Raw genomic sequence first — 18,314 nt, forward strand, 5'->3', positions numbered from 1 at the left:
CTTGTAATAATTGTAGTGCATTTTAGGTTCATCCTAAAATTTTACTTTGAAGTCAAATATTGCAAACTTTTTGTGAGTAGTGCTTAAGATACAAGATTGATGGACCATTGTAGTGATGGTCAATAAGTCTGACCTCATTAATGCCTAGAAAAATGCATTTTCAGTTACGAAATGGAATCGACTTCAATGGATTTCGATTTTTTCCAATTCGATTCACTTCAATCCGATATTATGTAACAGCATCCATTCTTTTTAAATATTAAGGACATGAGAAAAACTCCATACTGATTAAATTCCAAATTAGGCAGTAACTTTTTAAATGATTTCCTTTTTATTAATGAAAGTAATGTGTTTTAATCACTTAAGTGTTACACAAATCAAGGCACTGTTCTCTCACCTTTGGAGGTTCAGGGACAAAAGCAGGGGGAGGACTGGGCTCTCTATTTACCCTCTCTCTGCTGCTTGACCTTCTCATACGATTCCGGGGTTCAGGGTGGGGCTTCTACACGCACAGACACCAAACCACACACGCACACGATAGAGGAGGCTTGACAGGGTTGCACTGCACATGAGCGTACTAGACCGGATGGGGGTTCGGTTTGTCCTCCCACTCACCTCGTCAGGCAGCACAGGTTCCGACGACCGACTGATGGCTGACACAGGCTGGGGCTCGTCCATCGGCTCGTCCAGCTCGTTGTCGGTGTAAGCCCCGCCCTCATCGGCCGTGTCATCGTAGTCGCTGGTCAGGCGGCTGTCCATGCTTAGGTAGTCTGCGCTCATCGCTGACAAGTAGGACATTCGGTCGTCATGGAGATCTAGATCCTCCTCTGAACCATCCAACTGTCAACAGGAAGTGATATACCGTAAAGCATCCGCATTTGTGGCTTGATATTTACAAATGCAACTTTTCGCAGATTTATTTAGCAATTTTCTGTTTTTTACTCAAAAACCTGTCTATTTGCTATTAAACCAAGCACGCAGTGTACTGTTACTTCCTGCACAGTGGATGGAAGAGGGGGATTTTCCTTCATAACATGTCCTGTACTCCAAGTTTGTTCACTGGGAGCTGCTTGAACGATAAATTCTGTATGAGTGTTTGGTGCTCAAATGTCAGAACTCTAAAAACATTTTTACAAATGTTTGCAGAATGTGGACTCTAACAAGATTTGCACTTCTAAGCATTTTATTACTGGTCATATTAGTGCATTTTTCATATATTTTTTCCCATTATACACCAGTATCATCTTATCAAAATGATATAATGACAACAATTAGGTTCAGCAAGACTGTTCCAGTTCATCACCAAGCAATGCAACACGAAATGAAATACGACACAAAGCTGTTGGTTGAGAAAACTGTTGTCAGACTTACCTTGCCTTCACACACCCACACAGCTCTGTCTTGCTGCCCCCGGATTGAATCTTTCACACTGCCGTACCATGCATCATTGGCTGAGTTGAGGTCAATTGTGTCTGAATGGCAATTAAAAAGGAACACATGTTAAAAAGGTAACAGAATACAGTACACTTATTTGGTCTCAACATCAGTAAGGCTTCCATTTCATTTTTATTTTTTATTTATTTATTTATTTTTTAAACCACAAAATCATATAATTTTCGTCTCATTTTTGTTCATGAAGTAAAATGTCCATGGATTTTAGTCAACAAGTGACAGAGCTCTCATAATTTAAAATACTAAAACAACTGAACAGCCTCCAAGTGATAAAACATACCAGTGAACAGGTGTGAGCATGTCTTTCTCAGCTTAATGGCCTGCTCATACAGTTTGCGTGCACTGCGGGTGGATCCAGGCAAGAGGCGATTCCTCATGGTCTTGACTCCCTGCTTGCTGTCTGGATTCAGTAAAATGACGATGGGATACCACTGGGTGTAATTCAAGGTGTCAACAGCTTTGGGAGTCACATCCAGAAGCGCGTGAGTGTTCTTCGGGAAGAAGTTGCAATGTTACAAGGTGGATCAAGATCAACATTATTAAAATGCATTTTGTGGGATACACTACCTGTTCAATAATTTGCCGAATTGTGTTCAGTCTCACAACTCCGGATGATTTCTCACTTCCTGCATCCTTTGGCTCCGTTTCTTTAATAGGAAAAATCACAGTATTCACGGTTGACCAAATGTTGTAAGTAGAGTACTAGTTTTCCCTAACTCAAGCACAATGTCATGTCCCTGTCATCCTAAAATAGAAAGCGTAAACACTTACTAGCAATGACAAACTCATTCGGCATGTCACTGGCCAGTTTTTCATTCACAGCATCAGAGATGGGCCCAAATATGACCACAGGTCTCTTGAAGCCAGCTGAACAAAACAAGAAATAACCGTTGGACAAAGACATTCAAGAAACGCACCTGGAAGCCACAACATTTAACGTTTAAATTGAGGCCAGTGTTAGGTCACCTTCACGCAGGACAACTCTCTCATAGGCTGGGAATCGTGTAGCAACCGGTGCTGCACTCAGATCCTCTCGACTCTTGCGAAGATCTTTCTTCTTAGCTGCTCTTTGTCCTCGAAGCCTCCAGAAGTCTCCTCTGTCGTTACCTGATGCAGCTCGTGCAGCATTCTGGACGTTGGCCATTTGCTCCGCTCTGTGATGTCAAGCGAAAACGCTTCAGCCACATTCATATCGTAACAAATGTGTCATCTTTCCAGATGACACGTAAATAAATTCATCTTAAACATTATTTGAGGCCATCTGCTTCAAAGAGAATAACAATGACAATTTTTTCCTGCTTCCACAAGACTATACAGACCTGCTTTTATTAGGAATGATGCCCTTCTCCAGCAACTGGTTTTCTTTGTTTGTACGGACTGCCAGCCAGTTGCCCAGCTTGCCGTCGTAGAGTGTATCAGTAACTTTGAAAATCTCTCCTCTGGTGAAAGTGAGGCTCTGATGAGCCTCTTTCTCATACTCAAAGTGGGTCCTGATGAAGAAGGAGTCGCCTCTACCAGATTCTAAAATGTCTTTGTAAACTGAAACGTAAATAGAGCGAATCATGTCAATTTTGGGCTTTCCATGGATGACAAAAGGTTCACAATTCAACAACCTAAATTGTCGTTAAATAAATTTGAGTTCTAAACATTTGACATACCACAAGGTTCGATTCTAGACCAACCACTTTCATTAGCAATTCATCCCGATATTACAGCACGCAATTCTCAAATCGATTCAATAGGCGGCCGAATCTATTTTTAAACATCCATTTTTGATGGAAAAATATTCAACAAAACATCTTACTTATGGCTAGGGTTCACACCTTAAGCATGGAAGAATGTACTATTAATGAAACATTAAGCCTTAATATTTTATTTCAATGCTGTTCAAACATGAAAAAGGTTACAACCTGTTTGTTAAATACAGTGGCTCACAGTTATAAGACTGAAGCTGCAGATAAATAATACATTTTCATACAAATCTTACAGTGTACATGCACAAGTTTACTGATTAGCAAAAGAAAAAATCGCAACAATCGACTTATAAATTCTTTGACTTTAAGGTGCCATCTGATTGGACGATGTTGTGCTTTGTGCCAAGTAGACTGACATGGCATACTTTTTTCTGCTGATTTTAGCTGAAGTTTGCTGAGAATCCCTTTTTTTTTTTTTTTTTATTATTATTAAAGCACCAGCACACAAAGATGTGAAAGAGGAGTATAGGCATTGCTTATAAATAAATGAATTAAAAAAAAAACTTTACTATACTAGTAATTTATGGTGGGTGACTACTGCTGACTGAGAATGGGTGGATGGGTTTGTATTTGTTATTTAACTACAAGCTACTACTTAATATTTACTAGTACTACTACTACTACTACTACTACTACGGCCAGTAGTAATTAATAGTTAATTATAGGGGTGTGAATTGCCTAGTACCTGACGATTCGATTCGTATCACGATTCACAGGTCACGATTCGATTCGATACCGATTAATCCCGATACGAATTTGCGAATTGTGATTTTTTTTCATTCAAATTTAGAAAATACTAATCAGTAAGCTTGTAGAGTGTAAGATTTATATCAAAATGTATTATTTATCTGAAATTTCAGTCTTTTAGAGGTTGTAATCTGTTTCATGTTTGAACAGCATTAAAATAAAATATTAAGGCTTAATGTTCCGTTCATATAACATTCTTCCATGCTTAAGGTGTGAATCCTAAAAAACCCCCAAAAAAAACAAACAAAAAAAACCGATTCTGCCGATTATTGAATCGATTCGAGAATCGCGCGATGTAGTATCGCGATATATCGCCGAATCGATTTTATTTTTTTTAACACCCCTAGTTAATTAGTTTGTAATTTATCTTTTTATTTTCTTCATTAGCATTCAGCTATTAGCATTCCCATGCAATTTCTTCAGAAATTGTACTTAGTCTAGTTATCTGATGTCGTTTCATTACATTTTACATAGTTATTATGTACAATTATTACTTGTAAATACGAGCTACCATGTCAGCCAATTCAGAGACATTGGACAAACACACAAAATACCTTCTGGCTTGCTCTGTGCAAGAATGGTCACATCTTCTCCTTTGGGAATCTCCAGGAGATAAAGGACGGCATCTTCACGGACCATTCCCCTAAAGTCAACATTGTTCACCTGTAGCATAAACAGCAAGATTATAACATGAACTACACTTAACACACTGATTTATGATAAAATTCACTTATTATGAGCTTAATTGTAATGTTACATTTTACCATTTCAATAATGAATTGTGATTTTGGGTCTAGATTTACCATATATTAAAGTCAGAGTATACGGCTCGAGTTATCTTGTCAAGTTTAGAATTGAGAAAATAAGCAAACCTCACCTTGACAAGCTGATCCCCAGTACGAAGACCTTCCTGTTCAGCTGCACTATCTTCCTGAACTCCAGCAATGAAGATACCAACATCATTCCCTCCTGCAAGCCTCATACCAACGCTGTCACCTTTCTGAAAACGGACCATCAATGTGTTCGGTCTGGAAGATGCCAACAAAAAAACAAAAAACAAAAAACAAAACAAAACATCAATTTACTATCATACAGAACTCTACCAGATGAAATGTGACCTTTATAAATGGTAGTCACCAACATATCAAGAATATCTGATATACTACTGACCCGTATACTTCCTGGTCTTCTTTGTTTGGCTTTAGTGGTACTTTAGGAGGAGCGTGAACCTTTGGGCCAACTGCGATTGCTTGCAGTGCAGAAGCAAAAATAATAGTACGTAAATACTTCACATGAACTTAATGTTTTGAATATTGGGAAGTAAAATAAAAAAAGTTTACTTGGTGGCGTTTGTGGTCTTGACTCCTCCCTCTCAGGAGGCAATGGGGGTGTGTCTTCCACAGCTCGGTCAAGACCTTTGAATGGGGTGGGCATAGCACCCATCTTAGCCAGCCGGTTAGATGGCTCCTCCCTAGTAATAAAAGGATACGCAAATTATTGGCCATCCTGGTTTACAGGTGTAAGACAGTCAGTATTTAACATTTGCAGTCATAGCAATAAGGCACAATGTCTCTAAACTTTGTAAACATGAATTACAGGCGCTCGTCAAAAAATTAGAATATCCTCAAAGAGTTGAATGATTTCCATAATTCCATTCAGAAAGTCAAACTTTTATAAATTCAGGGACAACAATTTAAGTGAGTTCAGGTATTTGTTTATCTTGACATCATTTGGGCTCCCAGCTAATAAAACCCACAAAAACAGGATGTAAAAAAAAAAAATGGAATAATGTGAAGAACTCTTTTTAAAAGAGCCCGAATGCTCTAATAGTAACATACTGAACCTTGGCTTCTCTCGGAGCCGCTCATTGGAGGAGTGCGATGATAGGTCTGAATGATGGCCTCGTCTTTCATCTTGTGGAGAGTAGGAACGGTAGGACTCGATCTCAGAAATATCTGCAACATACAGAAATACACAGCTTGACAACTCTAGTGTGAATTGGATGTTGAGAGACTTAAGTCTGTGTCATCTTAATGTTTTGATGACAGTAGACTTAGAAAATTGTCCTGTGTATTTCTTATATGACGTAATTTAGCCCACATAAACCAAACCAAAATAAAATACTGTATACTGGTTCAAGTTCAACTACATGAATTATAAAAGGCATTTAAGCATCACCATAAAACTGTTATTGCAAATGTACAATCAAATATCTGATTGCATTTCAGAGGTTAACAGAGTTGTAGTTATACTATTAGTGGATGCACTTAAAGTGATTTGAGGCTTTAGAAAATATGTACACACAACTACATGCCACTGCACACCACACACACACATACCATTATTGATTTTCAAAGCAATGAGCCACATGGCCGGTATGGTGTGAACCATCACATGATGAAATTCTGTCATATCCAATAGCAGGATTATAGTGGTGGATTAGTTCACCCTGCCAAAGGCGGGTGAGAACCTTCACATACACACAAACACGCAGACACACACAGTCCCAAAATCAGACAAAGTGGGTCACAGGTCCTCTGGCTATTCCACCCTCCCTGCAGATGTTTGGTGAGCAAAAACATCCATTCACACCACCTATCTAGGTTGGATTGGACCAATCACAGCACAATTTTAGGTCACGTGACATTTCAACTAGGTATAAAAGAGAATTCTCTTGAAGGTGGCAATAGTATGAGAATTGCTTGCTTCCCTGGGATAGCTCATAGTGTGAAGTTCTGCTTTGTGAGAACTAAAGGTAAAGAATACTATAAACTGATGTGAAAGTACAACTTTTATTCAATGATGGAAACACAGGATTAAGGGACACATACAAAACAAGATGCAACAACAGATGCAACATTTCCACATTTGATTCTCATGCAGTCGATATTCTTGGGGGTTATACGTGACGACGACTGCCGCGTTTGTTCTACACCGGATAGGATCTGCTGCTTTTCAGTTTCAAGTATCTCTCACCATCAAGCTCTGAGTCGCTGTCAACCATTGGGGGGACTCGGATCAGCACTTGCTGCCTGTCTCTCTGGACTACCAGCTGCAGCTTCCCGCGAGACTTCTCGATCAGCTTCCCTGCGTCGCTGAGGGAAAGGTTTTCAGTCGCTGTTCCATTGATCTGACATTGGAGAGATGAGATGCACACAGAGTTATTACAAACAACAAATCCAATGAATTTGGGACGCAATGTAAAACGTCCAAAAATGATATTGAAATCATTTTCAAGGAACTGAATACACTAGACAAGTGATTCAATATTCAAACTGTTAAATAATGTTCAATGATTCACACTGTAATGCCTCCAACATGCTCCAAAAAAATTGAACACATCACCTTTCCTATGAACAACACTCAATAAGTCTTTTGGAATTTGGGACATCAATTGTTGATGTTGAAATGGAATTCTTTCCCATTCTCGTTGAATGTACAATTTCAGTTGCTCAACAGTCCGGGCGGGGGTTACCGTTGACACATTTTGCTCCTCAACATGCGCCACACGTTTTCAAATGGAGACAGGTCAGGACTGCTGGCAGGCCATTCCAGTACTGGCACTCTTTTACTAGAAAGCCACACTTATAACAGGTGTACAATGTCGATTGGCATTAGGGATGAGTATCATTGAGATTTTAACAATATAATTTCTAGTAAGGAATGGATACTGTTAACGATCCGGTACGTTACATACTACATTAAAAATAAATAATTTACAATAAAATAAATGGTTTGAACATATTACTATTATACTGTTAAATATTATAAAACAATTATTTGTGTCCAAGAAAACTGGTGTAGAGCATTAAGGTGCATCCAGTCAGTCTGGAAAAAAAGCACTTTTGTGTGATGAGATGCAAAATTTCTAAATGTTATTAAGTTTGTTTATCCCCCGAATGTTTAATGATTGATTGCAATTGTGGCACCATCACCATCATGTAAATGCAACCACAATTTTGACTGTTTCAATCTCTTTGCTATGATTGTTAATCAGTAGCAGCAAAGACATCGTGGTCTCAGCGGTGCTACGCGAGTGTACACTAAAACCTCTTTCCTCTGAGTTGAATTGGTGGCCCAGGCTCCCAACCAGGTGACACAGTGGCAGCACAGCTTCAAGCCCGAGTAGGCTGGGCTCGCATGGCACAGGAGTCACCACCATTACACCAATACCAAACCTATAAATTCACTTTTTTTCCAACTAGTATTTACAGCAAATTTATTAACTTGAATTTATAACTAGTTGATTTTCTATTTTCACTGGAGCTTTATTTTTGAAAACTGGATTAGTTGCATTTGAGCATCCCCACCGTGTAGTAGATACGTCAGTGTTGGCAATTGATGTATTTTATGACACTAAAGTTCAGCGCATTGTAGGCTGAGTGGGAGGGCGCACCAAACTAGTGAGACACGGCACTCTGTTGAGCTACACAGTGACGCGATGACCAACCCTGAATTAAGGCTCGACGTATATACATATACAGTATATATATTTTTTGCGGCGCAGTTTTGATAATCAACGACTTCATTTGAGGAGCGTTCTAATTTTGTGGAGCATTTTTTTTTCCCCCCAGGTTAATACCAGGGAATTCAAGCAAGGGTTATTAAACAATAAACCTATGACAGTAAGAACAGTTTTCTTTTTATTTTTTTTACTGACTATAGTTTTTCTTAAACTCACATAGTGTATAGCAGTTAACTATTTTCTTGTCTAGAGGCAAAGCTATATGGATTTAAAAAAACAAAACAAAAAGCTCTGTCTGTTATGTCATTTTCCATCCATTATCTGAACTGCATTATACTCACAAGGGTCACAGCTGCTTTTTTTTTTTTTTTTTTTTTTTTAAATAAAACAAAATGTATTACAATTTATTTACAATTACGCCTTTATTTATTTACAATGTGCAAAAAACCTTAACTATTTTCAATTAACTTTTACTAATAGGAGTTTATTGTTTTACTGCTTATAAAACCTTTTTTAATTTTTTTTTTAATAACATTTGAGGGTTAAAGGTGCATTGTGGACCTTGTCACTTTTTTTTTTTTTTTATCGCGATTACGACCTCTAGCCTAAAGCATAACTGCAGCCTTTGTGTCAAGCTTGTGCAAGGTGCCAATCCAAAAATCTAACTGTGGAGTGCCCCAACACTTCACATTGAAGGGAAGTTGATGGGTACAGTTATAAAAAAATAAAAATTCTTTGATTCTTTGTACTCATCTGGGGCTTTGGTGGCGTATACAGGATGTAGAGAAATCATTAACATTAACATTTTAAAAGTTTACAATGCCATTTTAAGCTTTTCACTTTTACTAATTTGAAGTGAAACAATACTGAATCACTTCAAAACACAACAAAATATAAATTTAAATACGTAAAATAAAAGGGGGAAATCCGGATAACCTTTGTGTAGTTAAGATGAGCATCTGAACCTGCGTGCTTTCACAAATTTCACACTGGAGAAATGCTTTGCACCTTCAGAATTATGTCTCCTTCTTGTAGGTTCCCGTCTCTGCTGGCAAGCCCTGTGCTGGTCATCTCTTTGATAAAAAGCTGACTGCCCAGTCGAAGGCCATACTCTGGAACACATAATAAATTATATATATATATATATATATATACAAATAAAGCTAATATCAAACCTTATATACAATATATGGTATTGTTGTGTCTCACCTTCGTTCGGCCGATTTTTCAGCAGTAGAACATTCAGAGGTTTCTCCAGTGGCTCCAATTCTCGAGCAGGACGTGGCATAGGGATGGGCATGGCCGCAGGTGACGGTGAACGCTCCAGCCGGTCCCTGCTTGCACCTCTCTTAAGAGGCTCATCATATTTCCTCGGGTCACTGGGAATTCGTTCTCGTCCGCGTTCAAAGCTGTGGTTACGTCCATGGTTGCGTCCCGGGCTGTGACTGTCTCGTCTGTAGTGTCGGTCGGGGCTGTTGGTGCGATCTAGCGCACGGTCACTACGATAGCGTCGGTCCGGACTATAGTCGCGGTCGAGGGCCCGCTCGCTGCGGTAGCGCCGGTCAGGACTGTGGTCTCGGTCTAACGTGCGCTCGCTACGGTATCTTCTGTCTGGGCTATAGTCACGGTTGAGTGTGTGATCGCTCCTGTGGTGACGATCAGGGCTACGTTCTCTGTCCAAGGCGCGACCTCTGCTACCATCTCTCCTGTATTGCTGGTCAGGGCTACGTTCTCTTTCTGCACTCCTGCCCCGTTCTCGTCGGTCATAGTTTCTGTCATAATCACGCTCACGGGTTTGGTAGCCAGAATCCATATAGCCGCCTTGTTCCCTCTCCAGGCTGTGGTCCTGCCTGTTACTGTACACACTGCGACGGTCCTGGTCGTAGTTGTAATCTTCAGTGTAATCATTGTTGAAAACTCGATCATCAGGTGAGCCAGGACGATTCAGGACATTTACAGGAACCTTTCTCGGTCTCTTGACGGTCTGTTATTTCACACAAATAAAAAAAATAGGAGTAAGACATTTTTGCTTCTTGAGTTCAAATCCAAAGGAAGTGGAAGTTGTGTCTACAATGGCAAATAAAACAGTTTTCAGTTAACTGTGAAATGGCAATCCATTTCCAGATGCTTGATATTACGGTGTCAAAATTGTATTTAACTACGTTTAGCATCTCAGAGCAGTAGGCTTTCAGTTTCTCCAATCCAGCTCCTGCTGTAATAAGTTATCAAATGAACCATAGTTGCAACAAAGACGATCTTCAAATAAGAAGTGTCGGCATGTTATGATTTTACAAAAACTGCAGATGAAAACTTGGATTCAAGTTAAATTGGGAAGTATTTTTACGTGACATTTAAATCATCGTCCACCTACCGTGCTCAACAAAGCACATATGTTGCTCTAAAATGTTTAGGAATTTGTCCAAAAATACATTAGAGCTATTTATTCTTCATTACTTTTGAGGCAGGTACTTGACTAATGAGTTGGATTTCTGCCTCATAGCGATGCCTGAAACTGATCGGCTCGTTTTTCTGCCTTTTGAATTTAATCTGTTAATCCAAATATTTACAATTAAGAATTAAGATATTCAATACAGAAATAATATATTCAACAAAACAAATCCTAAACTTACGATTTTTGCAACTTTTCCACACTTTCTGAGGGTTTGGACAGCGAAGGAATGGATGACCCCATCCATGGGAATGGCGTTCACCTGCACCACTCTGTCATTCTCACTAAACATAACAGATATGAAATATATGAGTGAAACTCTTAGTCATGCAATATACTAATTTATGTACCATAGTTCTGCAAAATAAGAGTTAAGATAAATAAAAAGAAAAGAATGATAGCCAGTGAGCCCAAATTCAGTTACATCAGCTGCCCTTCAAACATATTACTCATCAATACGATCACAACAGTTCCTGCTGTGAACCATCTGATTTTTGCCTCTGAGTGAGGATGTGGGACAGCCTTATAGATTGTTTTGGTGACAATCTATAACGCCCTTGACTGATGACATAGATCATAGTTCGAATCCAGGTGGTTGGCAACTATAAACAAAAGTGCTAAATCTCTGCAGTACCTGTGCCAACTCGTTTGTAATGTCTTGCAATTGTTACTTTGGCAAACTTTTAGTGAGTGAATAAATGATCTGTTAGATGACTGATGAATGTACAACCAGACATGATTTCCCTGTGCAGAAAGTGTGGGGTGCCTCATGGCCGACAAACTTTCAAAGTCTGGAATTATTACACTGCAGGCCTAAATGTCGGATTCCAATGTGCACTTACTTGCACAATATACTATAGTTTAATTTAGATTTCCAGCAGGTGTTTTACTGCATTTGAGGTGTTGACCAGACGCGGTGATTAATACGTCACTGATTAGCATATTTTGATGATGTCACACTCGCATTGACGGGATACACTGTGTGTCATCTTGTCTTACACACTATACAGAGGACTCCCACTGTTTGCAGGGGATGGAGACCAGGCACGGCCACAAATTGTGAAAATCTGCAAATATTAATAGCCATTGTAATTGCAATGAAAAAGACTACAATCGAAAAAAATCGGTCGATTGGATTAAAAAAAAAAAAAAAAAAAAAAAAAAAAAAGAACCAGGGGATTGGGCCAAAGAAAACGCATAAATAAGTGGGAGTTTCCGCAATTAAGCAGGGTGTAGGTTAAAAAAAATGCCACTTGAAATATGCACCAAGGCAACTTATTTTTTGGGCATACAGAAATGGACAATGACAACTGATAGTGCAACAAGTTCTTAAGGAATGAAATAGCAATACACACAACAACAAGCCATCAGCTGGTCCTCCCTGCAGGACGTCAGACACCACAATGGATGTCTCGCCACTCTCCTCGTTCGGGTTGTCTCGCCCTCCTGATACAGCAATGCCAAAGCCCATCTTTGGATCCTGAGAAACAAGAAAATTAAACATGATAATCCAGCAAAGGTCGGACCTATTCTATTTGCGTGCACGCGTGCGTGTAAATCCGTGTGAGCGAAAAAGCAGTTTGGTAATCCTTGTGCTGTGTGTCAGCTCCCACTGTATTATCGTGTCTCTATGACATTGTGATAGCATTTAAAAGGGATTTTTGGCCGTGTAATTGCATTCGTGAGCGCTGCAGTCATACAGGCAGTTCAAAACTGTTGGGTTCGTTGAAATTGTGGTCTCTGCATCTGTGATTAAAAGCCTTGCTAATCTGAAGATTCATCATGTTACCAAATTACAACTTGTGCAAAAGGTGTGACCAAACCAAACAGTAAAGGCCTTTCGCTGTGTTGTGGCTTTCACACAATCTACCTGCCACTGTTCCGGATTGCGCAGATGAGATTAGTTCAGAGATTTGCCAAACCCTTTCGCTTTATCCCCTCCATCTGTACATAAAAAAAAACACTCTATTCATTCAATTTCCTCTATCTTGAGCAGATGGTCAATGCTGATAGTGGAAGGGTGAAGTGACCAGACGACACAAAATGAAGAAGGCTTCTTTTCGCTGATATAGTACACTACATTTTAAATATTTGAAAGATTGTTGTGTTGTATGACATTGGATTTAGAAGTGTATGATCTGTGTGGGTGTGCTATAATCTGTGTAATATACTGGTCCTAAGGGGACACATCAAAGGTGGTTTTACAGGATGGTAAGGGGTGGCACCTGCCACCTCCACCAAATGCCTTGCCACCCTATTTGCCATCCCTAGGGTGGCAAATAAGCTATTGATACTAAATTCAAAGAGTTATTAGAAATGTTCCTGATATTGGCTCCATAGTGTGGATAAATGTTTAAATGACCAGTTTAGAATTCATGTGCCTTGGCTCAATAAAAGTTGGGAAACACTGCTCTACACTATTACAGGTAATATATAGGTAAAGATACAGGTAAGATTTATACACTATAAGATATAGAGAGGGTTTAGCATTAGAAATAAAATATCAAGATGTGCATCACTAAATATTTCCGTTAAATGTTTTTCTAGCCACCATAATTAGCCACTGTCTAATTGGCTTAAAGATTATTGTGAATACATGATAAATGTTGACAGTGTGAAAGACTTTGACTAAATGATTGTAGACTGTCAAATTTTTCGAATAAAAACTTTAATTGTAATTGTTGCATATTCTACAAGGACTGGGCTAGTGCTCAAAATTAAGCTGTTATTTACGTGACATGCATAAAACTTGTGTACACATGTGCCAAATATGAAATATTGAAGCCAAAGCAGCATAAAGTTGCAATTGCAAAACATGTCAAGCACCTTTTTAGTTCAAAGCATCTGTGAAAATTTCAAAACTGTATTTACTGATTCACTCTGATGCCTGATAATTAGCTATTAGGGTGTTGTTTTTTTCTCAATGCATTGAAATTTGAACTTAAGCAAAAAATAACAACATTCACTGCTGACTTGTTTGCAGTAGCTCTGTGTCTCTGACATTGGACTCTAGTGCATGAAGTGATTTGATTGGCTTAATGACTGGATCAGTGGAAGAGTGGTCATCTTCCAACCCAGGTTGTGGGCTTGATCCCTGGCCCTTGTTACCATGTCGAAGTGTTTCTTGCGCAAGATACTGAACATCCAGTTTCTCCTGATGCTGCACAAGCAGTAGGTGCCAAAGCGGAGAAACGAGTTGGTCGCGTGTTTAGCACGTGTGTATAACGTGTATAACAGTTTGTTTTGCAGCTCGTCGAGTAGACCATCACAGAAAAATACACAGTATGCCTTGTTACAATTAAACATAGCACTAAGAAAGCCTTCGATTAGTGTCGTTCCGATACCGATAACGGTATCGGCAGAGGTGCCGATACTGCATTAAAACAGTGGCATCGGTATCGGTGACTACTCACAAGTAACATGCCGATACCATTAATTCCAATGCTAATATAGGATTTTGGATGCAGCATCTTGTGTCTTGCTGGTGCACGACATTCACTGGTATGTGACATGTTCACTGCATGCCGATCTAAGATATCCTATTGGCCATTGAATGCTCTGAACCAATGGCAGGACAGCTTTTTCATGTTGAGGAAAAAAAACCTTAAGTATCAGTATGTTATCGGTATCGGCCGATACTGCAAAGCTGGATATCAGTATCGGTATCGGGAGCAAAAAAACGGTATCGGAACAACACTACCTTCAATCCCCAATCTTACTATTTACTTTTGCTATTGTTTAACAGGATTAACATGTCTGCACCTCTTGCATGGGTTGATTTGGATGTTTCCCCAAAGAGACTTACTTAACACACAGTAGAAGAAAATCAAAGTAGGTGTAGGGAGCATAGTGTGACAGATGGCTGTGGCTAGGTTGAGAGCTGGAGGTCAAATGCCTGGAGTAGAGGACTTTTTTTTTTTTTTTTTCCCAACCCACTAAATCAGCTTTGTCGGCTACAATGAGCTGTAGCAGAAGACAATAGGCTCATCATGATGATTAACTAACCTCAACTGGTTTGCTCTGGTCTCACAGTACATGTTTAACAATAAATGACAATTTGACCTTGTGTCAAGTTAATTGCTTGTTGGATAAATGTGTATGAGTCAAACATCAAATACAGTGCTTACACTGCCCTTACAATGTTACGGTACATCTCGTAATGTGAGATAAACGTCTATTATATAACTATCATTTGTTGTTATTGTTGTGTAGTGGGTATTGGGTGGGTCTGTTGCTACACTAACTCAACAAAATTGTATTTATAGCCTTAAGACAACTGAAACGGCTAAACGAAAGTGCTGTACATAAAAACCTAACAAAACAAAATTAGGGCCGCAGCAATTAAATATTTTTGTAATTGAGTATTCTACCGATTATCCAATTGATTAATCGAGGAAGCTACTAAAAACTGACAGTGAAGAAGAAGTAGAAGTAGAAGGAGAAGAAGGAGAAGAAGAAGGACAAGAAGGAGAAGAACAAGAAGAAGAAAAACAAGAAGAAGCGTGTTAAAGATATAAACACAAGTGACGTGGTTGTTGGTGAATGAGAGTGTAGAGCTGGCTGGCTGTTAACTGACTAACCCAAGTCTGTGTGTTGAGTCACTCTGCGCGAGTTGTGGCCTTTGGCAACTTGCGTAGAGAAAGTGTATTTAACACAATTGTTTCTCACTGTTTGTTCAATTAAGTGATTTAAAGTGAACTGACAACTGTTTCTATTCTTGGGTACTTGCGGGAGCATTTGAATGTTCCAACTAGCAATGGTAGGCTATATTAAATTAACTAACTTCGATAGGTTACCTGGCTATCATAAATGTACAGTTATGGTATACACTGTAGTTAATCATCTAAGTGTGAAATTATTCCAAACATTTGCACATTCTTTTGTCTTTTACAGACTCTTTGCTACTGGATAGCCACCACTGCATCAACTTATTTCTACATGGAGTGATGCAGGCGAGTGGCGACTGCAGTAATATTAGTCCATGTGGAAAAATTATCCCTGCCCAGCTTTGGGGCAAATGTGAACAAGAAATTGAAGAAAACAAGCTGGTCTCATAATCTTTTCCAAGATTGTATATCAATTTATCTAAATTTGGATATAAAATGTTGTCCATATCACACAGCACTCTTATTTTCTGTCTTTCATGAAACAAGTAGCCTATTTCTCAATAGGTGCAAAGAAAGAAAAAGAAAAAAAAAGGTCACTTGGGTCTTTGGCTCTGCTGAATATTTACACAAAAATCCCAAGGGACACATGGTCATGAGTCAGATGTTCACTGCTGGTCTAAAAATAGTATGTTTGCAGTGTGTATAATTTGTCATTTAAACAGCACACCCCCTAAATCATGTACAAGTATACCGCTTGAAATCTAATATACATACACATTATTTCAAATTTGAGTAACAACAAGTAAATGCATTGCTGCATATTATAGAAAAATGAAAATTGGAAGTGTATTAACTATTTGTCTACAAAAAGCCACAAACACTTTGATGTTTGTATTGGTTGGTTGATTGCATCTGTTGATATTGACACAGATGTTGAAACATCAAATGTCGCTTAGTATGCATTTTACCCACCCCATAGTATTAGAAATGAAAAAAGAACAATGATAAATCACTTCACAGTTCACACTAACAGTTTTATTTTATTTTTGTTAAAGAAACTACACACATTAAAAGTTGCTATTCTGTTTTACTAATTTGTTTCAGATTTTCCTGTGGAGAGTTTGCATGTTCTTTTGCGTGGATTTTCTCTAGAGAAAGGTACCGGTAGGTTAATTGAAGACTCTAAATAGTAATACACTATCAGTTTTTTTGTTTGTTTTTTTGCTGTAAATTAGCCTTTATGGCCCACAAGTGATTGTGGAAGCTTTGGAAAATGCTGCCGTGGTGTCCGGAGTTCTTCTGAAAATCTTTAAACGCTCTTATGTGCAATACAAGACAGACATACAGAATTTTTGTTCCTATGACAGCAGAAATGAAGCGTGCTGATCTTTCACTGCTGGTGCACATAACGGAGCGGCTTGGTACGGCGAAGCGATTTTTCGAACATAACCATCGCGGGTGTCCGACGGGAGGTTACCGGCTCGCCGTGTTCACCACCGCATTGGTCGAGGGTCCCTGCTCATCTGCTCCTTGCTGGGCATCTGTGCCGGATGTGGGAAAAGTGACTTGGTTCTAGGGGTGGAAGGGACTCACTATATTTCCATTCATATTAATAGCAAATTTTGGTTCACAAACCAAGTTGTTTCAGTTCATGAACAGAGGATCCACTATAATTTTAATGACTGCTTGTAAATTTAACTTTATTTATAATTGACACATAACATATCTACACAAGTAGCAGCTAATGAAAACAATTTAGTGCTCTATATAAAGACATTAAATTAATGTGGAACACAATTGAGTTAAGCGGGATTACACCACGGTATTTTAAGCCATTCCAAAAGTTAACTATAGGCATAAAATGACTAAATCTTAACTTTGACACTATGGCGATGTCATTTTTTATGAAATATTAGGTGTTTTGCTGGTTAGTTTTGTAACGCAGAAGTAAACCACCCGGTTCAGTAAAACCCCACCTCTCCCCGTGTTTTTTTTTTCCGCACCCCCGGCGAGCCGACTGCAGTCTGCTGTTGCAGCTCTGCGTTTGAGCACTGCTTTGAGTACGCCATGCAACTTGACGCAAGCCAATTCTTAAATAAACATTTGAAACAAAACGGCTATTTGTCGCAAGAAATCGTAGCAGAGGGGAGGAGAGAGAAGAAGAGAGAGGAAAGGATGAAGGAAAAAAAAACAGGCTAGTTTCGAACTAGTAACTTGCTGCTTACAGAGCAAGCACACTAACCGCTGTACGATTCGTTCACACAAGTGTCAGCCAGAGCTTTTGTGGGATTTTGAGACAGCCAGTTATCATTGCACTTTGGCATTGTAAATGTGAAGGATCATTGATTGCTTTGAATTCATCTGGATAGAAAGTTTACTGATAAAGGCTACTGTCACTATCCGATGGAGGTCTCAGAGAAAGTGGGCGTGCGTTTCGTCCGCAGAGGCGGGGGTGGGTCCGCATCTTATGATGTCATAAAGTGAGCACTCGCTTGTTTTCTCATGTTGAGAGGGGCTGGTGATTGGAGGGCAGAATTACCTAGAATTTCTCATAGAGGGGCGAATGGAGGAAAACACCACTTCCGTCATGTTTTTGGTGAGGAAAAAACAAAAAACAAAAACTGTATTCGCACTTCAAAATGTTTGCTTTGTTCTTGTTTACTGCAAAACTGATGTTTATGTACAGCACTTTGTATACAGCAACGCCTGTTCTTAAAGCGCTTTATAAATAAAGTTGAGTTCAGTTGATGTGGCCAAAACCAATTTGTCCACCCTTGCTTAAAACTGTCAGGGAGCATTAATGGCTGTTGGTTTATATGCCTTGTATTTGGCTGGCACCA

General features: G+C 39.1%; 1 protein-coding gene across 9 annotated transcripts in view; it reads right to left on the bottom strand.

Annotated features, from left to right (window-relative positions):
- tjp2a (tight junction protein 2a (zona occludens 2)) overlaps positions 1 to 18,314 on the bottom strand; it is a 41,050-nt gene that overhangs the window by 6,292 nt on the left and 16,444 nt on the right. For 6 of the 9 annotated variants that reach the window (XM_077497923.1, XM_077497916.1, XM_077497915.1 and 3 more), the window contains 18 exons: positions 12,223 to 12,347; positions 11,049 to 11,151; positions 9,628 to 10,402; positions 9,427 to 9,530; positions 6,930 to 7,083; positions 5,797 to 5,908; positions 5,294 to 5,424; positions 5,124 to 5,202; positions 4,831 to 4,981; positions 4,508 to 4,616; positions 2,772 to 2,991; positions 2,419 to 2,606; positions 2,224 to 2,319; positions 2,020 to 2,099; positions 1,733 to 1,943; positions 1,372 to 1,472; positions 616 to 840; positions 398 to 502 (listed from right to left, as the gene is read on the bottom strand). In XM_077497923.1, the coding sequence (XP_077354049.1) occupies positions 398 to 502; positions 616 to 840; positions 1,372 to 1,472; positions 1,733 to 1,943; positions 2,020 to 2,099; positions 2,224 to 2,319; positions 2,419 to 2,606; positions 2,772 to 2,991; positions 4,508 to 4,616; positions 4,831 to 4,981; positions 5,124 to 5,202; positions 5,294 to 5,424; positions 5,797 to 5,908; positions 6,930 to 7,083; positions 9,427 to 9,530; positions 9,628 to 10,402; positions 11,049 to 11,151; positions 12,223 to 12,347 (3,069 nt within the window). The remainder of the gene's footprint in view (positions 1 to 397; positions 503 to 615; positions 841 to 1,371; positions 1,473 to 1,732; positions 1,944 to 2,019; positions 2,100 to 2,223; positions 2,320 to 2,418; positions 2,607 to 2,771; positions 2,992 to 4,507; positions 4,617 to 4,830; positions 4,982 to 5,123; positions 5,203 to 5,293; positions 5,425 to 5,796; positions 5,909 to 6,929; positions 7,084 to 9,426; positions 9,531 to 9,627; positions 10,403 to 11,048; positions 11,152 to 12,222; positions 12,348 to 18,314) is intronic. The other 3 variants (XM_077497919.1, XM_077497918.1, XM_077497924.1) reach the window with 1 other exon arrangement.

This window comes from Festucalex cinctus, chromosome 15 (genome assembly GCF_051991245.1).
Source record: "Festucalex cinctus isolate MCC-2025b chromosome 15, RoL_Fcin_1.0, whole genome shotgun sequence".
In the NCBI taxonomy this organism is placed as follows: Eukaryota; Metazoa; Chordata; class Actinopteri; order Syngnathiformes; family Syngnathidae; genus Festucalex; species Festucalex cinctus.